This window comes from Rutilus rutilus (assembly GCF_951802725.1).
Source record: "Rutilus rutilus genome assembly, chromosome: 14".
Classification (NCBI taxonomy): domain Eukaryota; kingdom Metazoa; phylum Chordata; class Actinopteri; order Cypriniformes; family Leuciscidae; genus Rutilus; species Rutilus rutilus.
Genome location: NC_140219.1, coordinates 35,269,380 through 35,293,116, shown reverse-complemented (window position 1 = coordinate 35,293,116; position 23,737 = coordinate 35,269,380). Strand labels below are relative to the sequence as shown.

General features: G+C 39.5%; 1 protein-coding gene across 1 annotated transcript in view; it reads right to left on the bottom strand.

The window, feature by feature from the left end:
• Positions 1–811: 811 nt before the first annotated feature.
• Positions 812–23,737, bottom strand: part of ergic1 (endoplasmic reticulum-golgi intermediate compartment 1) — a 30,385-nt gene continuing 7,459 nt past the window's right edge. The window contains exons 2-10 of the mRNA XM_084429551.1: positions 23,352–23,413; positions 21,830–21,902; positions 16,274–16,368; positions 9,305–9,429; positions 8,259–8,363; positions 8,112–8,172; positions 5,663–5,763; positions 3,233–3,355; positions 812–1,397 (exon numbers count right to left, since the gene is read on the bottom strand). Coding sequence (XP_084285677.1) covers positions 1,290–1,397; positions 3,233–3,355; positions 5,663–5,763; positions 8,112–8,172; positions 8,259–8,363; positions 9,305–9,429; positions 16,274–16,368; positions 21,830–21,902; positions 23,352–23,413 — 853 coding nt within the window. The 3' untranslated portion in view covers positions 812–1,289. The remainder of the gene's footprint in view (positions 1,398–3,232; positions 3,356–5,662; positions 5,764–8,111; positions 8,173–8,258; positions 8,364–9,304; positions 9,430–16,273; positions 16,369–21,829; positions 21,903–23,351; positions 23,414–23,737) is intronic.

Below are 23,737 nucleotides of genomic sequence, written 5' to 3'. Positions count from 1 at the left end.
AGCAGGGCCGAGGGACGTAAACAATCTCCACAACTATAAAAGGTTAAACATTAAACCTTATAAACCATCATCAAGCCAGAGTACCTTTATAGACACACATAAACTTCAACAACATTCCTTCAAGAGTCTTCAGTGAAGACATCAAAAACATTCATAACTTCCCTTCAATAAAACGCTTTACACGTGAGCACAGACACTCAAATACAGGCCTAGAGTGCGAGATTAATCCCAGCATGCACTGCTTTAAACACGAACAGGTCTCAGTTCAACCCTCAATCAATATTAAAATCGTTTGCAATGCTTTTTCATGACAATAAAATACATTTAACCCCAAACGCACCTGGATTAATTATTCCCATCATTCTCCATTAGTGTAATGCAGGACAATCATTGACATCTGCACATATTAAAGGCAATAAAACAAACACTAGCACGAATGTAAACACTTCATTTCTGCATGATTTAATAAAAAGTGGGGGAAAATAAATCGCACATTGCACAAATGTTTTTATCATGGATGTATGATATATCATCCACCATATCACTATCGGCTGATATATGTTCATTTTTAATGTTATCGTTGTCGGCTTCATAAAAAAAACGTGCCCGATATATTAAAGCTGATGAATAATGTATTATTTCCTTCAGCTGAGACATGAAATATAATTATAAAATATAATAAGTTTGAAATATAATTTGGAATCACTTCAAAAAAGGGAAAATACAGTTCAAGTCTGTCATATCGGCTTCATAACATTATAATGAGAACATGATCGTGTGTTTGGGACTCGGCTCTTAATGGTGACTTCTGTTTTTATAATCAGGCTCTCAAAAATGATATAAAATTTGATTTATCGGCCAATATATCGGTTATCGGCTTTCAAATATAAAGAATTATCGGACAAAATTTTAATATCGATTCTTAGTTTTTATAATATAATTTTTTTGTCCATTTTAAAGAGCGATATGACCCCAAAAAGAGTGTTTTCTATCACGAGATGAACCCTCTGATGAAGCAGTCCTGGTGAAGGCTGGAACCAGCGCAGTTCTCTATCAGTGTGTGTTAGTGTTTGATCACTGTAACACTAGAGTCTAACACAGCTCGCTCTTCCTGAGAGAAGCTCAGGTTGTTTCCACTGGCAGTGAGTCGAGGAATTCCCCTGAAGATCCTGTGGCCGACAGCTTGAAACGTGATGATGATGATGATGATGAGGTCAAGGGAGGGTGTGATGAGGTTTAAATAAAGACACGTGACGTATGGAGGAGAGCGAGCACACACACACACACACTCAGGACATTTTCCCGATCTGGATTTTCTTCCAGGCTTCAGAGGCTGTGAATATGCAGGAGTCGATGATCCCGGCCACTGTGAACGTCCCACCGATGATCGCGCAAATCTGAACACACACACAATCAATATAAATCAGAGAGAGAGAGAGAGAGAGAGAGAGCCTCCTCTCGGTGTATTTGACTGTGATTGGACTCAGGTGTGTGTGTGTGTGTGTGTGTGTGTGTGTGTGTGTGTGTGTGTGTGTGTGTGTGAGAGACTCACAGTAGTGATGAAGCGGTAGAACGGTTGTCTCCTCTCGGTGTATTTGACTGTGATTGGACTCAGGTGTGTGTGTGTGTGTGTGTGTGTGTGTGTGTGTGTGTGTGTGTGTGTGTGTGTGAGAGAGAGAGACTCACAGTAGTGATGAAGCGGTAGAACGGTTGTCTCCTCTCGGTGTATTTGACTGTGATTGGACTCAGGTGTGTGTGTGTGTGTGTGTGTGTGTGTGTGTGTGTGTGTGTGTGTGTGTGTGAGAGACTCACAGTAGTGATGAAGCGGTAGAACGGTTGTCTCCTCTCGGTGTATTTGACTGTGACTGGACTCAGGTGTGTGTGTGTGTGTGTGTGTGTGTGTGTGTGTGTGTGTGTGTGTGAGACTCACAGTAGTGATGAAGCGGTAGAACGGTTGTCTCCTCTCGGTGTATTTGACTGTGATTGGACTCAGGTGTGTGTGTGTGTGTGTGTGTGTGTGTGTGTGAGAGACTCACAGTAGTGATGAAGCGGTAGAACGGTTGTCTCCTCTCGGTGTATTTGACTGTGATTGGACTCAGGTGTGTGTGTGTGTGTGTGTGTGTGTGTGTGTGTGTGTGTGAGAGACTCACAGTAGTGATGAAGCGGTAGAACGGTTGTCTCCTCTCGGTGTATTTGACTGTGATTGGACTCAGGTGTGTGTGTGTGTGTGTGTGTGTGTGTGTGTGTGTGTGTGTGTGTGTGTGTGTGAGAGACTCACAGTAGTGATGAAGCGGTAGAACGGTTGTCTCCTCTCGGTGTATTTGACTGTGATTGGACTCAGGTGTGTGTGTGTGTGTGTGTGTGTGTGTGTGTGTGTGTGTGTGTGTGTGTGTGTGTGTGAGAGAGAGAGACTCACAGTAGTGATGAAGCGGTAGAACGGTTGTCTCCTCTCGGTGTATTTGACTGTGATTGGACTCAGGTGTGTGTGTGTGTGTGTGTGTGTGTGTGTGTGTGTGTGTGTGTGTGTGAGAGACTCACAGTAGTGATGAAGCGGTAGAACGGTTGTCTCCTCTCGGTGTATTTGACTGTGACTGGACTCAGGTGTGTGTGTGTGTGTGTGTGTGTGTGTGTGTGTGTGTGTGTGTGTGAGACTCACAGTAGTGATGAAGCGGTAGAACGGTTGTCTCCTCTCGGTGTATTTGACTGTGATTGGACTCAGGTGTGTGTGTGTGTGTGTGTGTGTGTGTGTGTGAGAGACTCACAGTAGTGATGAAGCGGTAGAACGGTTGTCTCCTCTCGGTGTATTTGACTGTGATTGGACTCAGGTGTGTGTGTGTGTGTGTGTGTGTGTGTGTGTGTGTGTGTGTGTGTGTGTGAGACTCACAGTAGTGATGAAGCGGTAGAACGGTTGTCTCCTCTCGGTGTATTTGACTGTGATTGGACTCAGGTGTGTGTGTGTGTGTGTGTGTGTGTGTGTGTGTGTGTGAGAGACTCACAGTAGTGATGAAGCGGTAGAACGGTTGTCTCCTCTCGGTGTATTTGACTGTGATTGGACTCAGGTGTGTGTGTGTGTGTGTGTGTGTGTGTGTGTGTGTGTGTGTGTGTGAGAGACTCACAGTAGTGATGAAGCGGTAGAACGGTTGTCTCCTCTCGGTGTATTTGACTGTGATTGGACTCAGGTGTGTGTGTGTGTGTGTGTGTGTGTGTGTGTGTGTGTGTGTGAGAGACTCACAGTAGTGATGAAGCGGTAGAACGGTTGTCTCCTCTCGGTGTATTTGACTGTGATTGGACTCAGGTCGTAGCGGAACCAGATGGCCGGGATGATGCGGCCCGTATGGCTGTACGCCACATACTCCTAGAACACAGATTTCCAGATGTATTCAATGATCAACTCGACGTGATATATGACATCTGAGACCTAATCACACAATAAAGTACTCAATACATCATGACCTTCCTGTTATCTTCCTGAGCTAACAAGCTCCGGCGGTGCAAATCAAAGTTCACTTTCTCCATACGCCACCAATAACTGATGAACAGATGATCTGTGAAGCTGTTAATCGCTGGTGTGTGTTTCTGTGGAAGCCACCAGTCCACATTATTTCAACATATTTATTTATCACGTGAGAGAGCTATCGTGTGTGTCTAGAGTGTGCCACTCAAAATTCACTTTTATAAGGTGTTTGAACACAGATGTGTGTCCACAGTGTGTGTAAACAGCCTATAAACAGTAAAAATCCACCCACTCCTGTTTTTATTATCCCCATAAATCATCAACAGTCTCTCTAAACTAGCGCTTCCAGTTTTCCCCCATTTCCCCCAACTCTTGCATAAGCTGCATCAGATTCTCCAGTTCTGTTGTTGTATCTGAAGCACCAGCTGTAAAGGCTCCGCCCTCTTCTGGACGGAGGCGGAGCTGCAGCTCATTTGCATTTAAAGGGACACACACAAAAACTGTATTGTTGCTCACACTCAAATAGGGTGACCAGACGTCCCGAAATCTAAGCTGTTGTCCCGAATCCCGAATCCGGCCCTAATTGTCCCGAAAATTATACTAAAGCAAAATCTTGAGTAGTTATTGTTTGATAAATGATTAAAAACTGTCCGTGGAAGTTGAGTCGTCCTGCAGCCCCCGCCGGCTGCTCATTGGCTGCAGCATCTTTTTTCTTTGTTTTAAGTTCTACAAAGATACCTTAGGCGTGTATATGCACTGATAAGCGGGTGCGAGTTAGTGCGGGCGCGAGTTAGCGCGGGCGCGAGGACAGTGACTGTGCAGCCAGTCGTAAAGGATCGATTGATTGGTCGCGGCACTGTATGCAAAAAGCTTCGGCCTAATGTCTGATGTCGGGTTACACAAAGCAGATCATCTACATAATTATTTAGTTTTCTTATTTAATGGCCGACAATTTAGTTGTAATAATAATTTTGGCATAAGGCTTATTAGCGTTAGGCTATAGCCTGAAATGTCTGATTTACAACACTCATTGTTTTTATTTTGCACAATGACATTTGAGTTCATGATTTTAATGTTGTTGTTGTTTTGTGGCAGACTAAAGACTAATGACAGACTGTTGGACTTTGAATAAGAACATGTTTGGTTCAGATTTTAAAAATTAATTATCTTTTATTATAGGCTATGTAGTCTAATATCACAGTAGGCCTACAAATTCAAGTTTTCAGAGTTTCAGTGTCAGCACTACATTAAACTACTGTATATAATGTTGAATATAATGTATAATAATGCACTGGGGGAATATGTGTGTGTCCTGATAATGCCAGATGTCTGATGTTACCAGCAAAAGTGGCCGACATTATATTAAATATATCTAGTCAGTGAAAGAGGTCAAGCATATTCATCTACAATAATTCAGTGTTTTCATCTTCAGAATCATGAATATTGTTATTCTGGTGCCTCTATTGTCCTGTGCTTTGGGTTTGGGCAAGTCCAAGAATATTCACTCACACACACACAATGTAACACCAAATTTAGCATTTTAATCAACAGTACATTTTTGTTAACCTTTTATCATGTGTCTAGGAGTATCGCAATAATATGGTATCGTGATGTGTATCGAATCGTGACATGAGGGCATCGATACACCCCTAATATTTAGTATTATTGATTTCATAATTACTTCGGTTAAGAATAACATAACCTAATAAAAATACAAAATGGATAAAAATGTATGCATTATGTGAAACCCTAAAACAAAAGGGGAAAAAAACCCCCAACAACTTAAAAGTAGTCCAACGGTGTGGGAAATAAACACACCGCCAGTAAAACCGATTCAATGTCAAATATAACGGGCCACAACTACGGCCTCATCATTACTCGCCTCAACACACACAGCCTTAGGCCTAAAGCGGTACGATTAAAGAGCATGGCTGAAGATCACTCTGTAAACATCTATAATCACACCTATATCAAGCCAGCTGCTGCAGAAACCTCAGACACTCAGAGTACAGTTTCTCAGTACGTTCACACCTCACGCCCTCACATTAACACACATCTCACGAACACACACGTCCTCCGAGGTGGTGCTTCATAAAAGAGAGCCATAATTCATCCAGCGGCGATTGAAACCACAGGCATCAGCAGCACAGCGCTCTTATATTTAGACTTCACATGTGTGTGTGTGTGTGTGTGTGTGTCTCAGATTACCTTGTTTGCCACGGTGTACTGGTAGGAAAACCTCTGCTTGCCTCCCAGGTCCTCGTACACCGTAGGGACGATCTTGAGAATGTAATCGTGAGACGCTAAAGCTGAAGGAAGACAAAGGCATGGCTTTATTTCTCTGAAGTTACACACACACTACCAGTCAAACGTCTGTGTTTTTAAAAGAGGTCACCAAGAATGCATTTATTTGATTAAAAAAACAAAAACAATAAAACACTGATAATAATCAGAAATGTTTCTTGAGCATCAAATCATCATATGATAATGATTTCTGAAGGATCATGTGACACTGAAGACTGGAGTAATGATGCTGAAAATGCAGCTTTGATCACAGGAATAAATTACACTTTACTGTATATTCACATAGAAAACAGATGATTTACATTACAATAATATTTCACAATATTACATTTTTTTCTGTATTTTTAATCAAATAAACACAGCCTTGGTGAGCAGAAGAGACTTCTTTTAAAAACATTAAAAATCTCACAACCCCAATCTTTAGACTGGTCGTGTGTGTTCAGTGTTTTCCTGCAGATCTGTCAGTCTGATGTCCCAGACAGGATGGTGGATTATTTCATCCGAGTGACGTACTTCTTCTCTACCTATTTCTGTGCTGTTTTGTAATTCAATCTGTGTGACTTGTGTTGGGTGGTCAGACACTCTCAGTTACACGAGTCGGACGCTCTGGCAATAGTGCTGTGCTTTTGCTCATTCTTACGGGTTTGAACAAACTCTGAACTCAAAGTGTTTAATCTTGGCATGTTACTCTCCCCGCAACATTTGCACTCCGGACATCAATGACGCCTCAGATCGTATGGCTATGAGGATTCTTTGGATTATCTGGGGCAAAATATTTGGTAAACTATTTGGTACAACTGTTAAAGGGGTTGATTATGATTTCACTTTTCTAACTTTAGTTAGTGTGTAATGTTGCTGTTTGAGCATAAACAACATCTGCAAAGTTACGACGCTCAAAGTTCAGAGCAAAGGGAGATATTTGCTTTTACAGAAATCGCTTTTTAAGGACTACAACAAACGGCTGGTAGAGACTACACCACATTCCTCCCGGGTTAGTGACATCACCAACCCTAGAATTTACATAAACCCGCCCCCTGAACACGATTTATACGATTATCAAGACAGAATATGCTAATATTCTAATATCTAAGCTCTTGAAGCTCCGCCCTCTGTGCCGGGAGCAGCAGCTCATTTGCATTTAAAGGGACACACACAAAAACAGTGTGTTTTTGCTCACCCTCAAAAAAGTGACAAAACATTTGTTTTGAATGTTTTGAAAAATGTAATATTTATTTTGAGCTAAAACTTCACAAACACACTCTGGGGACATCAGAGAGATATTTTACATCAGGACCCCTTTAAAGCCCCTTCACACCAAAGATGAGAACTATAACTATAAAGGTTTAACAATTGTTCTAACTCAGTGTAAACCACACAACAACTGTAACCATGACGACACAGAGGAACGATATTGTTGGAATCAGAATGATTTTTCCCAGCTGATGAACAATAAAAACACTGACAGCCAATCAGAATCCATCATGCTTTGAGAAGCTCGAGCATTTAAAGCGGCTGCAAGCGATTATAAGAAACAGAGCGATATCGTACATTGGTGTGAACGATAATATAGTTATTTTAATCGTTTTTGTTCTTGGTTTTAACAGGCCTTTAATGGCAAGTAAAAGTGTCCACTAAAAATCGAAATTTTTCGACAAATATTATGATTAAATAACAATTTTTAGTGAGTCACTCTAAATGAACAACCAGCCTTGCCTTGCCAGATATTTCATGAGATTTATTGCCCTTGACACACAGTCATGATATCACTTCCTGTTTTATGCTGCAATGTGCAATGCATTTTAACTTAAGTTCTAATTAGTTATGAAATGATATTATGCATTACAACACACACACGTCAAAGCAGTCAGAGCAACTTTACTCTATTTACAGATATGACGAGACACACACGCACAAGTGACGCATGTACGCATCCCTTCAGGTCTAAAATATAAACACTTATAATTGGTTTAACATAGTGTATTGACTCATTATTTAACTTTTGATAGTTTTAAACACGTTATAGATTTTTTTTGCATAGTGTACTGATGGAACCTGTCATAAAGTGTAACCATGATTGTGAATAAGTCTTTTTCTTTTCAAGAATTTATTTATTTTAATATGGCTTTTTTTTATTATATAAGCGCAGCCTGACATTTTTTACTATTCCCCCCCAAACCATTTCAAAAAATGAAAGCGTCCATCATAGAAAAGTTCAATGTAATCAAGTCATTGTATACATGAAGTGCATTTTCAAAGTGTTTTTAAACAAACAAACAGATAAAACTAAAATGTTACTGTGTCACGTCATTGACCCAGACTATATAGATATATATATATAAGGCTAAAGACATACCATTGGACTGAAGTCTGTTGGCTCCCCCTAACGCATTAAACGCCCCCCGGACTTGCTGCACCTGCAATTCAACGACATCACAATGACTTATTCATGTTGATTTTACATCGTCCTTCATCTCTCACTGACTGACGACGGCCTGCCGACCTGAAGCTTCTCCCCGAAGGCCAGTTTGTGTATGACGTGGGTCATGTCAGGGCTCTGGGGCTGAGCCGTCGCGCTGTGTGTCGACACGTGAAAGTTTCCTGGAACCTGAAGAACAACACAAGTCATCATTAGTGCTGGAGCGGGTCACAAAATTCACGGTTCAGATCACTTACGGTTTTCGGATCAGCAAAAAATATACATATATATATATATGGGGTGGGTGGGGGTTGTAACTTTGCTTTTCATTTATTAATTAAAGCTCACTTGAAGTTCTTCGATACTGCATCAAAAACTACTAGCCTAACTGATAAAGTTCAAATATTAATAAAAACAAGTGAACAGTCAGTAATTAAATAACAAATACACAAATTACAAGCAGAGATGAATACTAAATACCAAAGTCTAACAGTATATTCAGGTACAGAAATTAATAATTAAGCCTAAATGTAAAATAACACTATCTGTTCACTGTATAAATTAAATGTAGTTTCATGTTTGTTAAAGCTGTATTTTGTCATTTTATTAACATTAATGACACAGACAACAGCAGGAATATTAGGCTGCTGTCTCTTTAAGACCGAATAAACACTTCACTTATAACGTAACCGATAGAATACTTGCCGAGACGGGTATTTAGACGAGTTTTCTAACATTATGTGGTGTGTATGTGTCTGTTCAAGGGCATGGAAACGCGAAACAGGAATCAATTCGGTGTCAGTTCGCACAGATTACGCATGAGTCCTGATTTACGCCTCTTCTTCCGCACTTAAAAATGTCTGAATGTGCAAATTGGCAAGACAAACCAAGCCCAAATGATAAACTTTCAGTTTATGATGGTTGAACCGCGGGGCAACTGGTCCGTTATCATCCAGGCAAACACATCAGAGATACTATCTCCACTAGAGAGAAAGCAAGAATAGTTTTGAATGTACAAGGACGCCAATGAAACTCGACACGGCTTCTAGTCTTACGATGAGCAGTTCCACAGGAAACACTCAACACCCGACAAGAAGAGAAGAGTTCAAGTGACGTCAGGCATCTCTTACTTTATTAATACTGAACTCTCCTTCAAAGCGGCAGCCGTGGCCGTTGTTAAGAGGCATCTTCATCGAGTTCTCTATGTGACCCACTTCATGCCGGCCCATCTCGTCCTGGATGTCCAACCCCACCACTGCACACATGCACACACAGAGGAGGAGCAGAGGAGAAGAGAGACACAAACACACACGATTGGAGAGGAACAACTTTCATTTACATTGTACAAAAGGACAGTTTCTTCAACAACGTCACCGGTGATGAATATACAGTCAAACCAACATGTATTCAGACACCTTCCTCACATTATCAGTTCATTCGCTATAGTTTAGAAAATGGTGATAAAATATGAGCAGAACTCAGTTGATATTTGACTGGTTTTGTCCGTCCTTCTGTTAGACTGTCTCACACATGAATTATGTTGAATATCTGTCAGCTGTTAAATTTAACTACACAATTAGATAATACCAGTTTAGCTCAACCAATCACCAAGCAATGCTTCATTCTGTTCAGTCTGTGTGTAAAAAGAGCATTAGTTATTAAAGAAAAACACTTCAGCAAAACATGATCAGCTCAAAGTGTCTGAATCATTTTTGGTCCAAATGTTACTGGTAGTCGCTGTATGAAGAATATATGGGTATAATATGTCACAGTTTACATTATTTTGCTCTCCTCACTTACATAAATGAACTATAGTGTCCTGCACACACTAGTAAAATAAATAAAATAAAAAATATGATATAAGAGTCTGAATAAGTTTTGGTTTGACTGTACAGAGGTCCCAAAAAAGACACTTTAGACATTAAAAAGGATTACATTTGTGTACATCTGTTTAAAAATCAAACATTGCTTTGGTGATTTTCTTAGTGGAATAACATTGTAAAGAATCTCTTGCAATAACATTCAGAAATGTTAAAGTTTGACTCGGGATGTTAATTAAAAGGAAACGTAAATGAACTCCTGGTAGATGTGAAACCTTCTGTAATCTGCATGAAGCTGGAAACGCAGTGCACTCAGATCGGTGTTTAAGGTCGAGGCGAGTTTGAACGACATTTGAGAGTTATGGCAGATTTTCAGTGATTGAAATGGAGTTGTTCCTCCAAGTGTTTGGCTTTAGTCGACCTGTAATGAGCCATCAGGACTCACTTCTGTGACATCTTTACAGCCCTGTTTACAGCTGGTATTGAGATGTGTTTTGGTCGATCGGATCACCAGTGGACGACTCTAAACACAGGTGTAAACGGGTCTGAAACGCTTTGAGCTCGTCCACTCTCCAGCACTTCCAGAGGGAGTTAAACACACACTGCTTTACTAGTGTAAACGCTCATGTGGTCGAATGTCTTCTCTCCGTCTGCTGACCTCATGCGTGACATTATGGGAAACGCTCGAGCCAGACGGGATTTACACTTTATCAGCTGAAGACCCAAGTTTGGTTTGAAGGTGAGAAATGTACCAAGCACAATGTTCTCTCACCATTCCTGATTTCTAACACACACTCACAGTGTTCGACAGGTCTTGAGACTGTCAGCTCAGAAAAGAAAGATGCTGATCTCTGTGTGTTTTTCCGTCGTCTCTGGTCGCATTCATATGTAAATTGCGCAAGCTTATTTTTGTCCATTAGATTTAAAGATCTGAAAACCCCATATATTCACCCGCCCACAGACCCTGCCCTTGAAGAAATCAGGACAGAAGTGGCTGAAAGTGGACAGAAGAGATTTAAACACCAGGGGCCCTATCTTGCTCCCAGCGCAATTGACTTTGTACACGACGCATGTATCATTCCTATTTTGCACCCGACGCACAGCGGACTTTCCCCTCCACAGACGCACGTCGGTAAATTAGGGAATGAACTTGCGCTCCCGGGGGCGGTTCAGCGAAAAGAGGAGGCGTGTTCCGGCGCAAACGTTCCCTGGTGCTATTTTGCAGTTTCAGAAAACAATTCCGCCACTGACCAGGACAAACCTCGTCTAAAGTCGTTATTCAGATGCTATTTTAAGGGCGCATGCTTGGCCATAATGTAGCGTGTGCACAACACACACACACTTTGCTTCTCTCATCTACACACAGAAGCAGCAGTTCTCATTTTTAGAAAACCATACATTATTACAAGGAAAAATATTCCACACGAGGGAAATCATTGTGGTGTCCATGAAGATGTGAAAAAATAGGCATAAATCTAGCTTACACATTTACCCAAATTTTTATACGCCTGTTCAGAGGTGTCAAGTAACGAAGTACAAATACTTCGTTACCTTACTTAAGTAGAAATTTGGGGTATCTATACTTTACTGGAGTAATTATTTTTCAGACGACTTTTTACTTCTACTCCTTACATTTTCAAGCAATTATCTGTACTTTCTACTCCTTACATTTTAAAAATAGCCTCGTTACTCGTATTTAATTTCGGCTTGTTTTCATTCCGGCTTGTCGTCGTAAAAAAAAAAGAAAATTGGCCAATTAGCCTACACAAACGGTTTAGATCTGAGTCCCGCCTCCTGAATAGGCTACACATTGCTAAACTGATTGGCGTTGTGGTGTCTTTCTAACTTGTGAGAGGCTGTAGTCACATTTGGTTGTGCGAAGCGCCAAAACTCCGCCGAAGCCTAGATGCGGTAAGCGAGGGAGAAATCGGGGCAAATCGCGTCAAATATTGATTCAGAGAGAGAGAGAGAGAGAGAGAGAGAGCATTAATTGCATTTTTTTCCTTACATTACTTTTACTTTTATACTTTAAGTAGTTTTGAAACAAGTACTTTTATACTTTTACTTGAGTAAAAAGCTTGAGTTGATACTTCAACTTCTACAGAAGTCTTTTTAAACCCTAGTATCTATACTTCTACCTGAGTAATGAATGTGAATACTTTTGACACCTCTGCGCCTGTTTAACCGAAGCTAATCTGGGTGTGTTTCTCCATCCCCAATGTCACTTCTCTGTGTTTTACGGCCCTGACGAGAACGTCGGTCTCCTCGGCTGTGAACCGCTCCTGGCAAATCCGCCGTTATAATAGCAATCCGCCATGGAACAAGCACACCTGCTCTTAAAGGGAATGTGAGATGACGCTCTGATTGGTTTATTTCACGTTACGCCCAAACCACACCTATGAATAATGAAGCTCCTTCAGACCAACACATTTTAGATTTGCGTCGGGCGCAAGAGTCGTTTATCCCGCCGGTATAATAGCAACAGCGCCCGAGACCCGCCCACAAAGTTACTTGCGTTTTGCGCTTGACACTTGCGTTTCAGATCGTTAAAATAGGGCCCCAGGTGTAAACGGGAATGTGTCTCCCCCTTGCCTACTTTTGATCCGATCCCCCAAAACACATCTAGGTGTAAACAGGGCCTATAGAGTTTTGGGGATTTTTGAAGTTATTTTTGGGTGAACTATCCCGAACAAGTTCATGTTGCAGCAAAAATCATTATGCAGTTCATTCGACCTTTCCCAGTGTGTCGTAGCAGATCTTCTGACGCTGTGGTGTGTTATACTAAGAGCATGTTGTCCTGTGGCCCAAGGCTATTTTAGGACTGCCTTCCAGAGAAAGCAACACTGGCTCTTTCCTCTTATGATGACAGGTACGAGTACGATTCATGATCTCAAAAGTGCAAAAAATTAAAGGCCAGCCAGAAACTGAATGGAAGAATGAATCCATTAAAGTTTTCCAGGGAGTTTGACGATTCCCAGGGAAGTAAAGCACTGACGCTGCTCTGGTCGCTCACACTGATTAGGCACTTGGAAGACTTAAACCACGACATCTACAGCTTAGACTCAATCCAGTAAACTACAACCACACGGTCTCCACTGGTTAAGGGGTAAATGTGCGAATGGAAACATCTCATTGCCCTTTTAAGTGCAATCTGACGTGTGCCCAGAATAACTAAAGGTCTTGCATGGTTTTCTCAGCAAGCGCTGAAAGGAAAAAGCATCCACATTTTCCACAAACACACGAGTGTTGAAAAGTGACGTTGTAAAGGAGGGAACGACGTGTATGTCTACAGAAATAAATAACAGCATGAAAAAGCCCCATGCAGTTTTACGGAAAACATCAGTTTCCGAGGATATCTCACGAAATGCATCATCAATTATCATTTACTATGGAATTAATTTGAATGTCTTATGATTCATTTATACAATATTATTGCTCGTATAATCAGACGTTTTCATCTAGAAGACAATAAAGTGAGCAAAAACCCCCCAAAACTGTCCAGAACCACCAGAAAACCAACCACAGCACCTTAGCAACCACTCAAAGAGGCATTAGTAAGTACATTCAGTGCCCTAGCAACCAGCCTCTTCCATGGGAAATACCCTGTGACACATTCTTCAGAAAAGGTAAAACTCGATTTCTACTTGAAAACAGTAAACGAGGACATTACTCGGATCACAGCGAGGCTGGTCTTCATGACTCAAAACAAGGGCTCGGGTTTCAGTCACTTATGCTCCGTTTAAGAGGAAAAACCTCTTCCATAATAGGCAAAACCCCTATTTCTCACCCATGAGGACGGCTCAAGATGTTGTTCTGAACATAGTTTGGCCTTTGTGTAATGTGTGTGAAACAGCCGGTTGCAAATGTCTTTCCAAACTTTTGAGGATCTGCCCAGAGTGACATCAGAGGTGACCACAATTCCTCTGAGGGCGCTGACCTTCAGAAACAAGCCACTTTACAAACAAATTTCAACTTTGATATATATACACACACACATACATTTACACTACCGTTCAAAAGTTTGGGGTCAGTAAGATTTTTTAATGTTTTTAAAAGAAGTCTCTTCTGCTCACCTTTTTTTATTAAAAAAAATTATTATTAAAATTAAAAAAATTAAAATTATTAATTTGATTTTTTTTTATAAAAAAAAAAAAAAAAAAAAACTGTAATATTGTGAAATATTATGACAATTTAAAATGACTGTTTTCTATTTTAATATATTTTTAAACTGTAATTTATTCCTGTGATCAAAGCTGAATGTTCAGCATCATTACTCCAGTCTTCAGTGTCACATGATCCTTCAGAAATCATTCTAATATGATGATTTGATGCTCAAAAAACATTCATTATTATTTTCAATGTTGAAAACAGTTTTTTACAAAAAAAAAATTCAAAATTCTTTGATGAATAGAAAGTTCAAAAGAACAGCATTTATTTAAAATGGAATATTTTCTAACATTATAAATTTCTGTACTGTAACTTTTGATCAGTTTAACTCCTCCTTGATGAATAAAAGTATTGATTTATTTTATTTCTTTCCCCCAAAAATAAAATTAAAACTCTTACTGACCCCAAACTCTTGAACGGTCGTGTTTAATGTTACAAAAGCTTTAGATTTCTGCTAAATAACTTTCTATTCATCATAGCATCATGAAATAAAAATGTAAAAAACTGTTTTCAACACCGATAATAATCATAAATGTTTCTTGAGCATCAAATCATCATATTAGAGTGATTTCTGAAGTGACACTGAAGACTGGAGTAATGATGCTGAACATTCAGCTTTGATCACAGGAATAAATTACACTTTACTAGATATTCACATAGAAAACAGATGTGAATAATATTTAACAATATGGCTGTTTTTGTTTGTATTTTAATCAAATAAATACAGCCTTGGTGAGCAGAAGAGACTTCTTTTAAAAACATAAAAAAATCTTACTGACCCCAAACTTTTGAACAGTAGTGTATATGTATATATCATTTTAAAAGCATTGGTTAGGCTTACACCGTGTCTCCACTGGACGCAACAAAGCGCCGGTTGCAAAGCATTTGTCCTTCATTTTACTACGTTATAAATAGAACGAGGCATCAGTTTTCTGTCTGTTTCCAGTATTTCTTTTCTTTTTTTGATGAACATGACGAGGAGTTGAATCAATATTTACTCACCCACACCTCTAAACCTGTATGAACGTCTTTCTTCTGCTGAACACAAAAGAAGGTATTGTGAAGAATGTCGGAAACCCACAGCTGATGAAGCCCGGTGACTTCCATGGTAGTTTTTCGCCTTACTATGGAAGTTTGGTTGCCCATATTCCTCAAAGTATCTTTAGTGTTCAGCAGAAAGAAAGAAACTCACACAGGTTTGGACCAACTTTGAGGGAGAGTAAACAATTCATTTTTGGGTGAACTGTCCCTTTAACTGCTTAAACCACTCATGATGAAGCAGCATTTGTAAGTCGCTTTGGATTAAAGTGTCTGAATGCTGATGAATAAATGCTTGGTGAAACTAAATCACTGGATCCATTGTTCTATGATCCTAATTAGGGCTTGGAGATTCAGCTAAAAATCTTTTTTTTTTTTTTTTGTCATCTCTCAATATTTATGTAATTGCTGAGATCTAAGCTATAAAAGTATATTTTTTTCCAATTTATTTTGAATACAGTCACAAAAACAAAACACGTAATACATATTTACACATTTGATGTATCTAAAAGCCGATTAAATATAATCAATAACCACACTTTCCACTAAATGAACACAAGACATAATATTTAACCATTTTTAGCGCATGACAGTATACCTGATGTAAAAAATAACAAAGTCATGTGATCGCCCAGCCCTAATCCAAATAGTGACTACCTTTAAGTCACAATAGGAAAAAGGTTATGTGACTGAATCATTTACGCAAACATGACATATCAAATAATGTTTGGCAAATCCTCGTGCAGATGCATTAACAAATATAAGAAAGTCATTTCCTCATACGCTTGCTCACGTATGACCATTCGATTTCCTGTTGAGTTTCAAAACAGCACGTCTGATTGAGGTAAACGGCCTATCCTAATCCGTCTGAGAGAAACCCATGCGATGCGTGAACTCAAAACGAGACTCGTGTGGGAGGCCATCGAGCATCGTTTCCTCTCATGATCTACGTCAACGAGTTATGATCCCATACCAACAGTAAACTCGCAGCTAACTCTCCAAACAACACTCATAACATGTGGATAGAAAAACATCATTCAGAAGAGTATTTATGTATTTTATGTATATACTCACAATCACAGTGTAAGTTTGGCAAACTGATGTTTAAACTCACTTCTATCTTCCCCCCACTGTCCTTATCAGGGTCATCCACATACAGTTCATTCACTCTGTAAAACACATTAAAACACATGCATTCAGTGTAGTTGTGACACGCATCAGCCATCTGTAAAGGTCATCAGGTCATCTGCTAAAGTTAAAGATAGCAGTGAACAGCTTGACAGTAAAATGCCAGAATTACATTAATTGCAGTTTTGGTTTCCTCACTTCCCCCCCGATGAACACATGAAAGAGGTTGACAAACAGACACCGAAGTCTACGTCTCGTGTCAAACCGAGGTCAGACTTGGGTCAGAAAGTCAGATTAAGATTGGGTCAGAAATGCAGATTAAAAACATCTCAAAATTCATTTGAAAATTGAACATTTTTACTAACAAAAAAAAAAAAAAAAAAAGGGGTCATGAATATCCTGACCCGTTCTTGAGGTTGAACTATTTATATTAACGAGCTACTTTTTCCATGTCATCAAAAGCTCAAAAACATCCTTTTTTAAGAGTGATCTCTGTGACATCATTTCCTGTTTTAAGACTTTCTTTCTTACAGCAAAATGTTGGTTGCACCACTGACATTGATCTGGGGTGAGAAAACATGTTCAAATACAGTGCTATGCATAAGTTTAGACACCCATGCTAAAGTTGACTAAAAAAAGGAATAAAAAATAATCTTTTGGAAATTGAACTTAATGCCTTAATTTTAATTAATTTTAATTAAAAAATTAGGAAAAATCCAACCTTTAAGGACACCAATTTTCTTTGTGAATGAATAATGTATCGTAAATAAATAAATGTTCTTCCTTAAAATACAGGGTGCATAAGTCTGGACACCCCTATGTTAAATTCCCATAGAGGCAGGCAGATTTTTATTTTTAAGTATTTTTTTTAATTTATTTTTTAGGATACTATGCATCCTGATAAAGTTCCCTTGGCCTTTGGAATTAAAATAGCCCCACATCATCACATAGCCTTCACCATACCTAAAGATTGGCATGGGGTACTTTCCATAAGATCATCTCTCAATGCAAATCAAACTAGCTATTAGGCTAACTGAAATAAAACCATGCCAATCTCTAGGTATGGTGAATGCTATGTGATGATGTGGGGCTATTTTAATTCCCAAAGGCCAAGGGAACTTTATCAGGATGCATAGTATCCTGGATCCATGAAGTAACTGGCCTTTAAAAATAAAAATCTGCCTGCCTCTATGGGAATTTAACATAGGGATGCCCAAACTTATGCACCCTGTATTTTAAGGAAGAACATTTATTTATTTACGATACATTATTCATTCACAAAGAAAACTGGTGTCCTTAAAGGTTGGATTTGTCCTAATTTTTTCAATTAAGGCATTAAGTTCAATTTCCAAAAGATGATTTTTTATTCCTCTTTTTAGTCAACTTTAGCATGGGTGTCTAAACTTATGCATAGCACTGTATTAATATTTTTAAACAGAACTGCTTCACTGCTTATTTTAAACAATAACAACACAACTTTTAGTCAATGAATAAAAGACTAATGAAGAAATAAGTGGAAGAAATTACACACAAACCTTATTTTTAACATTAGAGCGGACTAATTTGTAACCAAGTCTCGGGTCTCATTCACTTCCATTTATTTTTAGCTGTACAAAAGCTGCTTGATATTGCAAAAGGGTATTTGTTAATATATTATTTTAATTTATTATTTGTAGCAAAAATGGTTTTAAGGTTTACTGCACTTTGTTACTCTTCTAGTTATTTCCGGCTGACGGCTATTGAGTCTTAAAGTCCCCCTGTGGTGAAAATCCAGCTTTTAATGTTGTTTAATGTTCACAAACTTCACAAAATTCTTTTAATGTTCACAAACTACCTTGTAACCAATCAGATCAACGTGTGATCGTCAACCAGTGGATCTCTGAGCTGAGTGAGTGAGTGGAGGCGGGGCTCATTTGCATATTCATAGAACCACGCATACTAAATGAGGCAAGGGTGTCGAGTTACATTCGAGGTATTTTAAGGCATGAAGAAACTTTTTTCAAGCAAGAAAATGTTTAATTATGTCATTTTGTTGATCAAAGATGAGTTTTAAGGGATAAAATGATTGATACAGGGGGACTTTAAGTCTCGCACATTACTTCCAAGTTGCAAAATAAGGTGGATATGGCAGTTGTGAGATTTGGAGGTGCCAACCTTCAGTTAAAGGTGCTGTATGTCATTTTTTTTTACTGTACTAAAGCATAAAAATACTATAATATGTTTGTAGATATTTAGGAAACATACTAAATTCACACACTTGTTTCTCTAAAAAGGCAATTCTTCAGCCAGTTACTCTACTTCTGAAACGTGCGCTCCACCTCTGAATGTCTGTTCCTGTTTAGTTGTGTTATCAGGCCCACTGCAAAGTCACTCAATGATGTTTCGACACCCCGGGTCGCCAGCTGGCCGAAAACACAGCGATGAAGCCAGCACACAAACTGGGTCAGTGATCGCAGATTACACCCGCCCTAAGCAGCATTCCTTTCCATCGTCCATTACGCTCGTTTCTTTTGCGTGTCCTTAAAGGGGATGTCTAATGCCATTTCATACATTCTGACATATTTACACTGTTAAAAGAGTTGGATTCTCATGCTAAACATGGCTAAAGTTTTGAAAAAAACAAAAACGAGTTGGACGTGTGACGAAGCATTTCTGTGCCTAAACTTCGGGATTCGTACAAGTTTCGGAACGTTTTTTTTCGAGTATGGCCCTGTATGACATCATAAAAGGTGGAATTCCTTCCACACACACACACATCAACCAGAGAGAGAGCGCGAGAACAACCATTAACGTGCTTCGTGCGGGTTACGGTCCAGAAGCCGTCGGCTGTTTTCGGGAAGGAAATCTAAATCTAATAAAACTAAAGACTCTTCGGAGATATGAAGGATGCAGTACTACTGTACATGTACTCAAGATTAACATGAGATTGGCAGAACTTATGTCCCCTTTGAACTTTGAACTCTCCAATAATACCATTTCAACCACTGGCTGTCAATATTACACACTGCACCTTTAACGTCTGTGTGAACCGGAAGCTGAGACCGGCTTTACTTCAGTAATGCGACACATGTTCCGAGTGAATCCACATGGCTTGTTTTTTCCACTGGGAATTGATTGGATCTATAACAGTAGGCGTTTCATTCGGCAGACCGACAGCTGGACGGATGTCGAACTGATGTCATCAGAGATAGCCATTCCTGATGGGTTTCGATTAAAATTAAATTAACTTGCATGGATGAACTGTTCACCACAAGACTAGTAATGCGAACTAACAACGTAACATTTTGATTTCATGCCGGTGTGGTGAACAAACGAGTCCTATTGAAGAGATGAGTCCGAGCTCAGGACCCCATTAGTATGCCAGTAGTATGCCTGATCTAAATCTGTTCTCGCGACAACTTGTAGCTGACGTGAGCTGTTTTAGTGTTATTATGTGGTAGCTTTATGTAGAATGCTAAATCCCGCTGCTATACGCAAGGTAAGATTAAATTAAATTGTATATGGTATATGTAAATTGTATATATTCTATAGCTAATATTTAAAATCTCAAGTTGCGTCAATAGCAGAGGAGAAAGACCGCGAAATGTAAAAATACGACTGTTATTGTGTCACGAAATGTAGTTTTAAAGGGACACTTCACCCATTTGCATTAAGCTTTGTATTGTTAGAAACCCAGTCATATATTATAATAAACGTGGATTTTTCGTTCATTTTTCCCTGAGATGGGAGAAATAAGGATTTAAGTGTTTTACTTCCTGCTTATTATGACGTAAAAATCATCATTTTGCGTCATAATAAGCAGGAAGTCACATTTCATTGAAAAGTGTAGAGACTACAAACACTAGCTCCTCATTATTCCAGGGGGCGGGACCCGCTCACGCTACAGACCTATTACAGATCAGTGGGTGGGACTTCACTTTCTGAAACTGAAAGCAATATCCTCCATCTTGTTTGGAAGCTAAGCTAACAGGCACTGTGGAGCCAGCTGTGAAGATATGACAATAGCGGAGGGTAACGTTACTCAATATGATGTAGAAGAAGAGGATTTCGGAAGTCTGCTGCTCGAATCGGGTGTTTGTGGCTACCTTTACAAGCCACATTATAGCGAAGAGCAGCCGAGGCGGAAGACCTGCCTGTCGCGGACGAGAAGCCCAGACTGGCTCGAGTTAGGGCGGACTGGTGGCGCCGGTGATCTCACTATGCAACTACGAACCGCTACGAACACAGAGATAGAGTCCGTCTGCGGCAAAGAATTTCTCCTAGACGAAATCTCTGAATCAGACGAGGACACGGACGTTTGTGTTGTGAACCATCCTAGTTTCGCACGGTCGCACCGCATCTGACTGAACATCCCGGTAACGTTACCATGCAATAATTCACCACTTCGAAAGAAATACAAATGAGGAGTAATTCATTAATGAGTTCGCCAAATAACTAACGTTAGACATTTTGTGTGAAATGAATTTCAAGCTCCGGTGGTAGCTAGCCTTATGGACGGATGAGTGATTCATATGCTGTTCTGGATTAGTGGGAGTGGCTTGCGCAGCTGTGCAATGTGGTGCATTGTGGGAGTTGTTGTCTTTCATACAAATGCGTCCTGAAGTTACTTTCTTTCTTTCCTCGGTCAAGAAGGCACCAAATTCAAAATTTATTTTACATTTCGACTACATATATGACCCACTTTCAATGAAGATCAATGTTCCCATGGGTGAAGTGTCCCTTTAAGAGTTTCTCAGTCGAGAATGTAGTTGTTTGAAGCTCAAATATGTTGTTTATTCATAATAAAAAAAACACTAACAACGAGAAATGTTTAATTTCACAATCTATAGCTTCGGTTAAAAACTAGCATATGAAACATATAAGTTAAAATGCATTAATGACTCGTTATAACGTAGTACAAACGTCTTCTATAATAAAGTGATTTTGTATGATTTGTAACCAGGCACTGAAGCGATTACCCATAAAACGTGCTTTGAACCAGTCGGATTGCTCGGGTCCTACGCTCGGACTCATCTCTTCAGTAGGACTCATCTGTTCACCACACCGGTTTTAAAAGAGCCAATCATCTTATCTGATAACATTTGCTCCTCTTGCATGCGTGTGTACATTAGCTGTCTTCCACTTAACACAGTAACAATGTACTGTAAAATGTAGTAACATTTGTACTGGGCGTTTTTTGAAAGTTATATATTAAACTGTCTGAAAACAAAAAAAGTCTAATTATGTTCACCTTGGACATAACAAGAGTATAAACTATATAAAAATCCCATTAACATTCGTATCGTGAGTAAGTACATACGAGTACAACATAAACATTTTGTGTTTACAATAAAAGCACTGTAATAAATGTTTTTATTACATAGTAGTTGATATAAAGTGGGACACACTTATTAAAAAGTAGCCAAATTTATGATACCATTTTCAGATTTTAAACCAGACCTTGTTTTCTTCATTCTAATCTCAGCACAGGCATGTTTGACTACAGCTTTATATCATACATACATTTCTGTAGCGATGAATCCCGTCAGCTCTGAGAGGAAGAGGAAGAGCATGAAGACGCAGCAGCACACTGAAACTGAGGGTTACAGGAGGAACAACACAACATTAGAGACATCACTTTCACCCTAAAGTAACATCTGTAACACTGCACAATAAGGTTCATTAGTTAACATTAGTCAACGTATTAACTAATGTTAACAAATACAACCTTTGATTTTAATAACGTATTAGTGAATGTTGAAACTGATATGAACTAAGATTAATAAATGCTGGAGAAGTATTGCTCATTCTTAGCTCATGTTAACTAAGGTAATTAACTAATGTTAAGTAATGAACCTCATTGTAAAGCGTTACAGTGACATTTTCGGTCCGTGTTTGCTGACATCAACCCATTAGCAGTGACATCATTTCTCAAAATTATGTCTGACTATGCAAAATGAGTGTGTGTGTGTGTGTGAAAGTCAACAGGCTTTATTGCTCTGGTTAATGTAATCGTTACGTGTTCAACGTGTGACCAGATGAGTCAAAGTAAGAAGCAGCGAGTGCATATTTACATGGAGACCGTCTCCAGTGAGGTCATGTGACTCTGTGGTTGACACGTCATCCCGAGACTCCGGTTCATTCCAGTTTACACAAGCTAATGTTTAGCTATAACACAAACAATAAGGCGTGTCGCTATGACACATTCGCTCACGGACTCAGGTTCATCATGGGCCATATCACTTGTTCCACTTTAATGAGGATAATATACTGGGAAAGATTTACATGTCAATGATTGATTTTCCTTTCAGTTTACTGTAGTTATATTAACTACACTAAAACGCTTTGAAGACAGTCGATTAAACTAGACAAGATGACGTTATATACAGGGTTGATTAAATCACATTGATTTTAGCTTATTGTCAGTTTCTAGATATATTAACTTTAAAAACACAGTTGATTAAATCGAAGGGACTATTGATTTTTCTTTCCCGTTTTACGTTAAGGAAAAGCTTTAAAAGTCCGAACAGATGACATTATCTAACTTAAAGAGTCACGTCTGTTTACCTTTCAAACCACAGATATTTACCCTGATATCTTATTCACATGCAGAACCGGTTTAGCAGCTAAATATTTAGGTCGCGTTCAGGGTTGGTCTCGGGAAACATGACTAAACATGAAGTTATTCCCTCGAGGCCACAACAACAAAGGACAGGGCCATAGTAATGAGTGTGTGTGTGTGTGTGTGTGTGTGTGTGTGTGTGAGAGTGTGCATTATATCATCATGAGTCAAACGGCAACACCTAACGTTACAAACATCCATCCTTACGAAAAATGAGGGAACAATGAGGCATATATGCAGGACAACAGTTAGGAAACTTAGAAACTGAGTCAGCAAATTAGTTTGGGAAAACTGTGGATCAAAGCTGGAAGCGGCAGTTGAGCAACAGGCTGTAAACCAGTGCCAGATGAAGCGAGCTATTGGTTGATTGGAGTGGATGAGGGTCTATGATGGGAAATAGGCATTATAAACATCAGCACTCACTGAACGCTCCGGTGTACGTGGGCTGGGTGAGATCTTTAGGCACTTTCCTGTAGATGTCGAACCTGGAAGGAAGAGAAAGAGGGGAAGAAAAGAAAGGTAAACACTGTGTTCTCCTGTGTGTGTGTGTGTATGTGTGAGAGCACATTGTGTTCCCGGCGCATTACAGAGCAGTTGAGGAATGTGAAGTATGGTCTGTAGTCTCAGACGCAACAGTCTGGCACGACCCCTCCGCTCCTGGAGCTACACCTCAACCCCGCTTCACCATCCCGACCCTCGGGCCTCAGCGTGGTCCACACACACCCATCACGGGTCAGGGAGCAAACAATGGACATTTCACAACCACACACACACACACACACTCGGAAAAGACCCTTCAGACTAGCTTT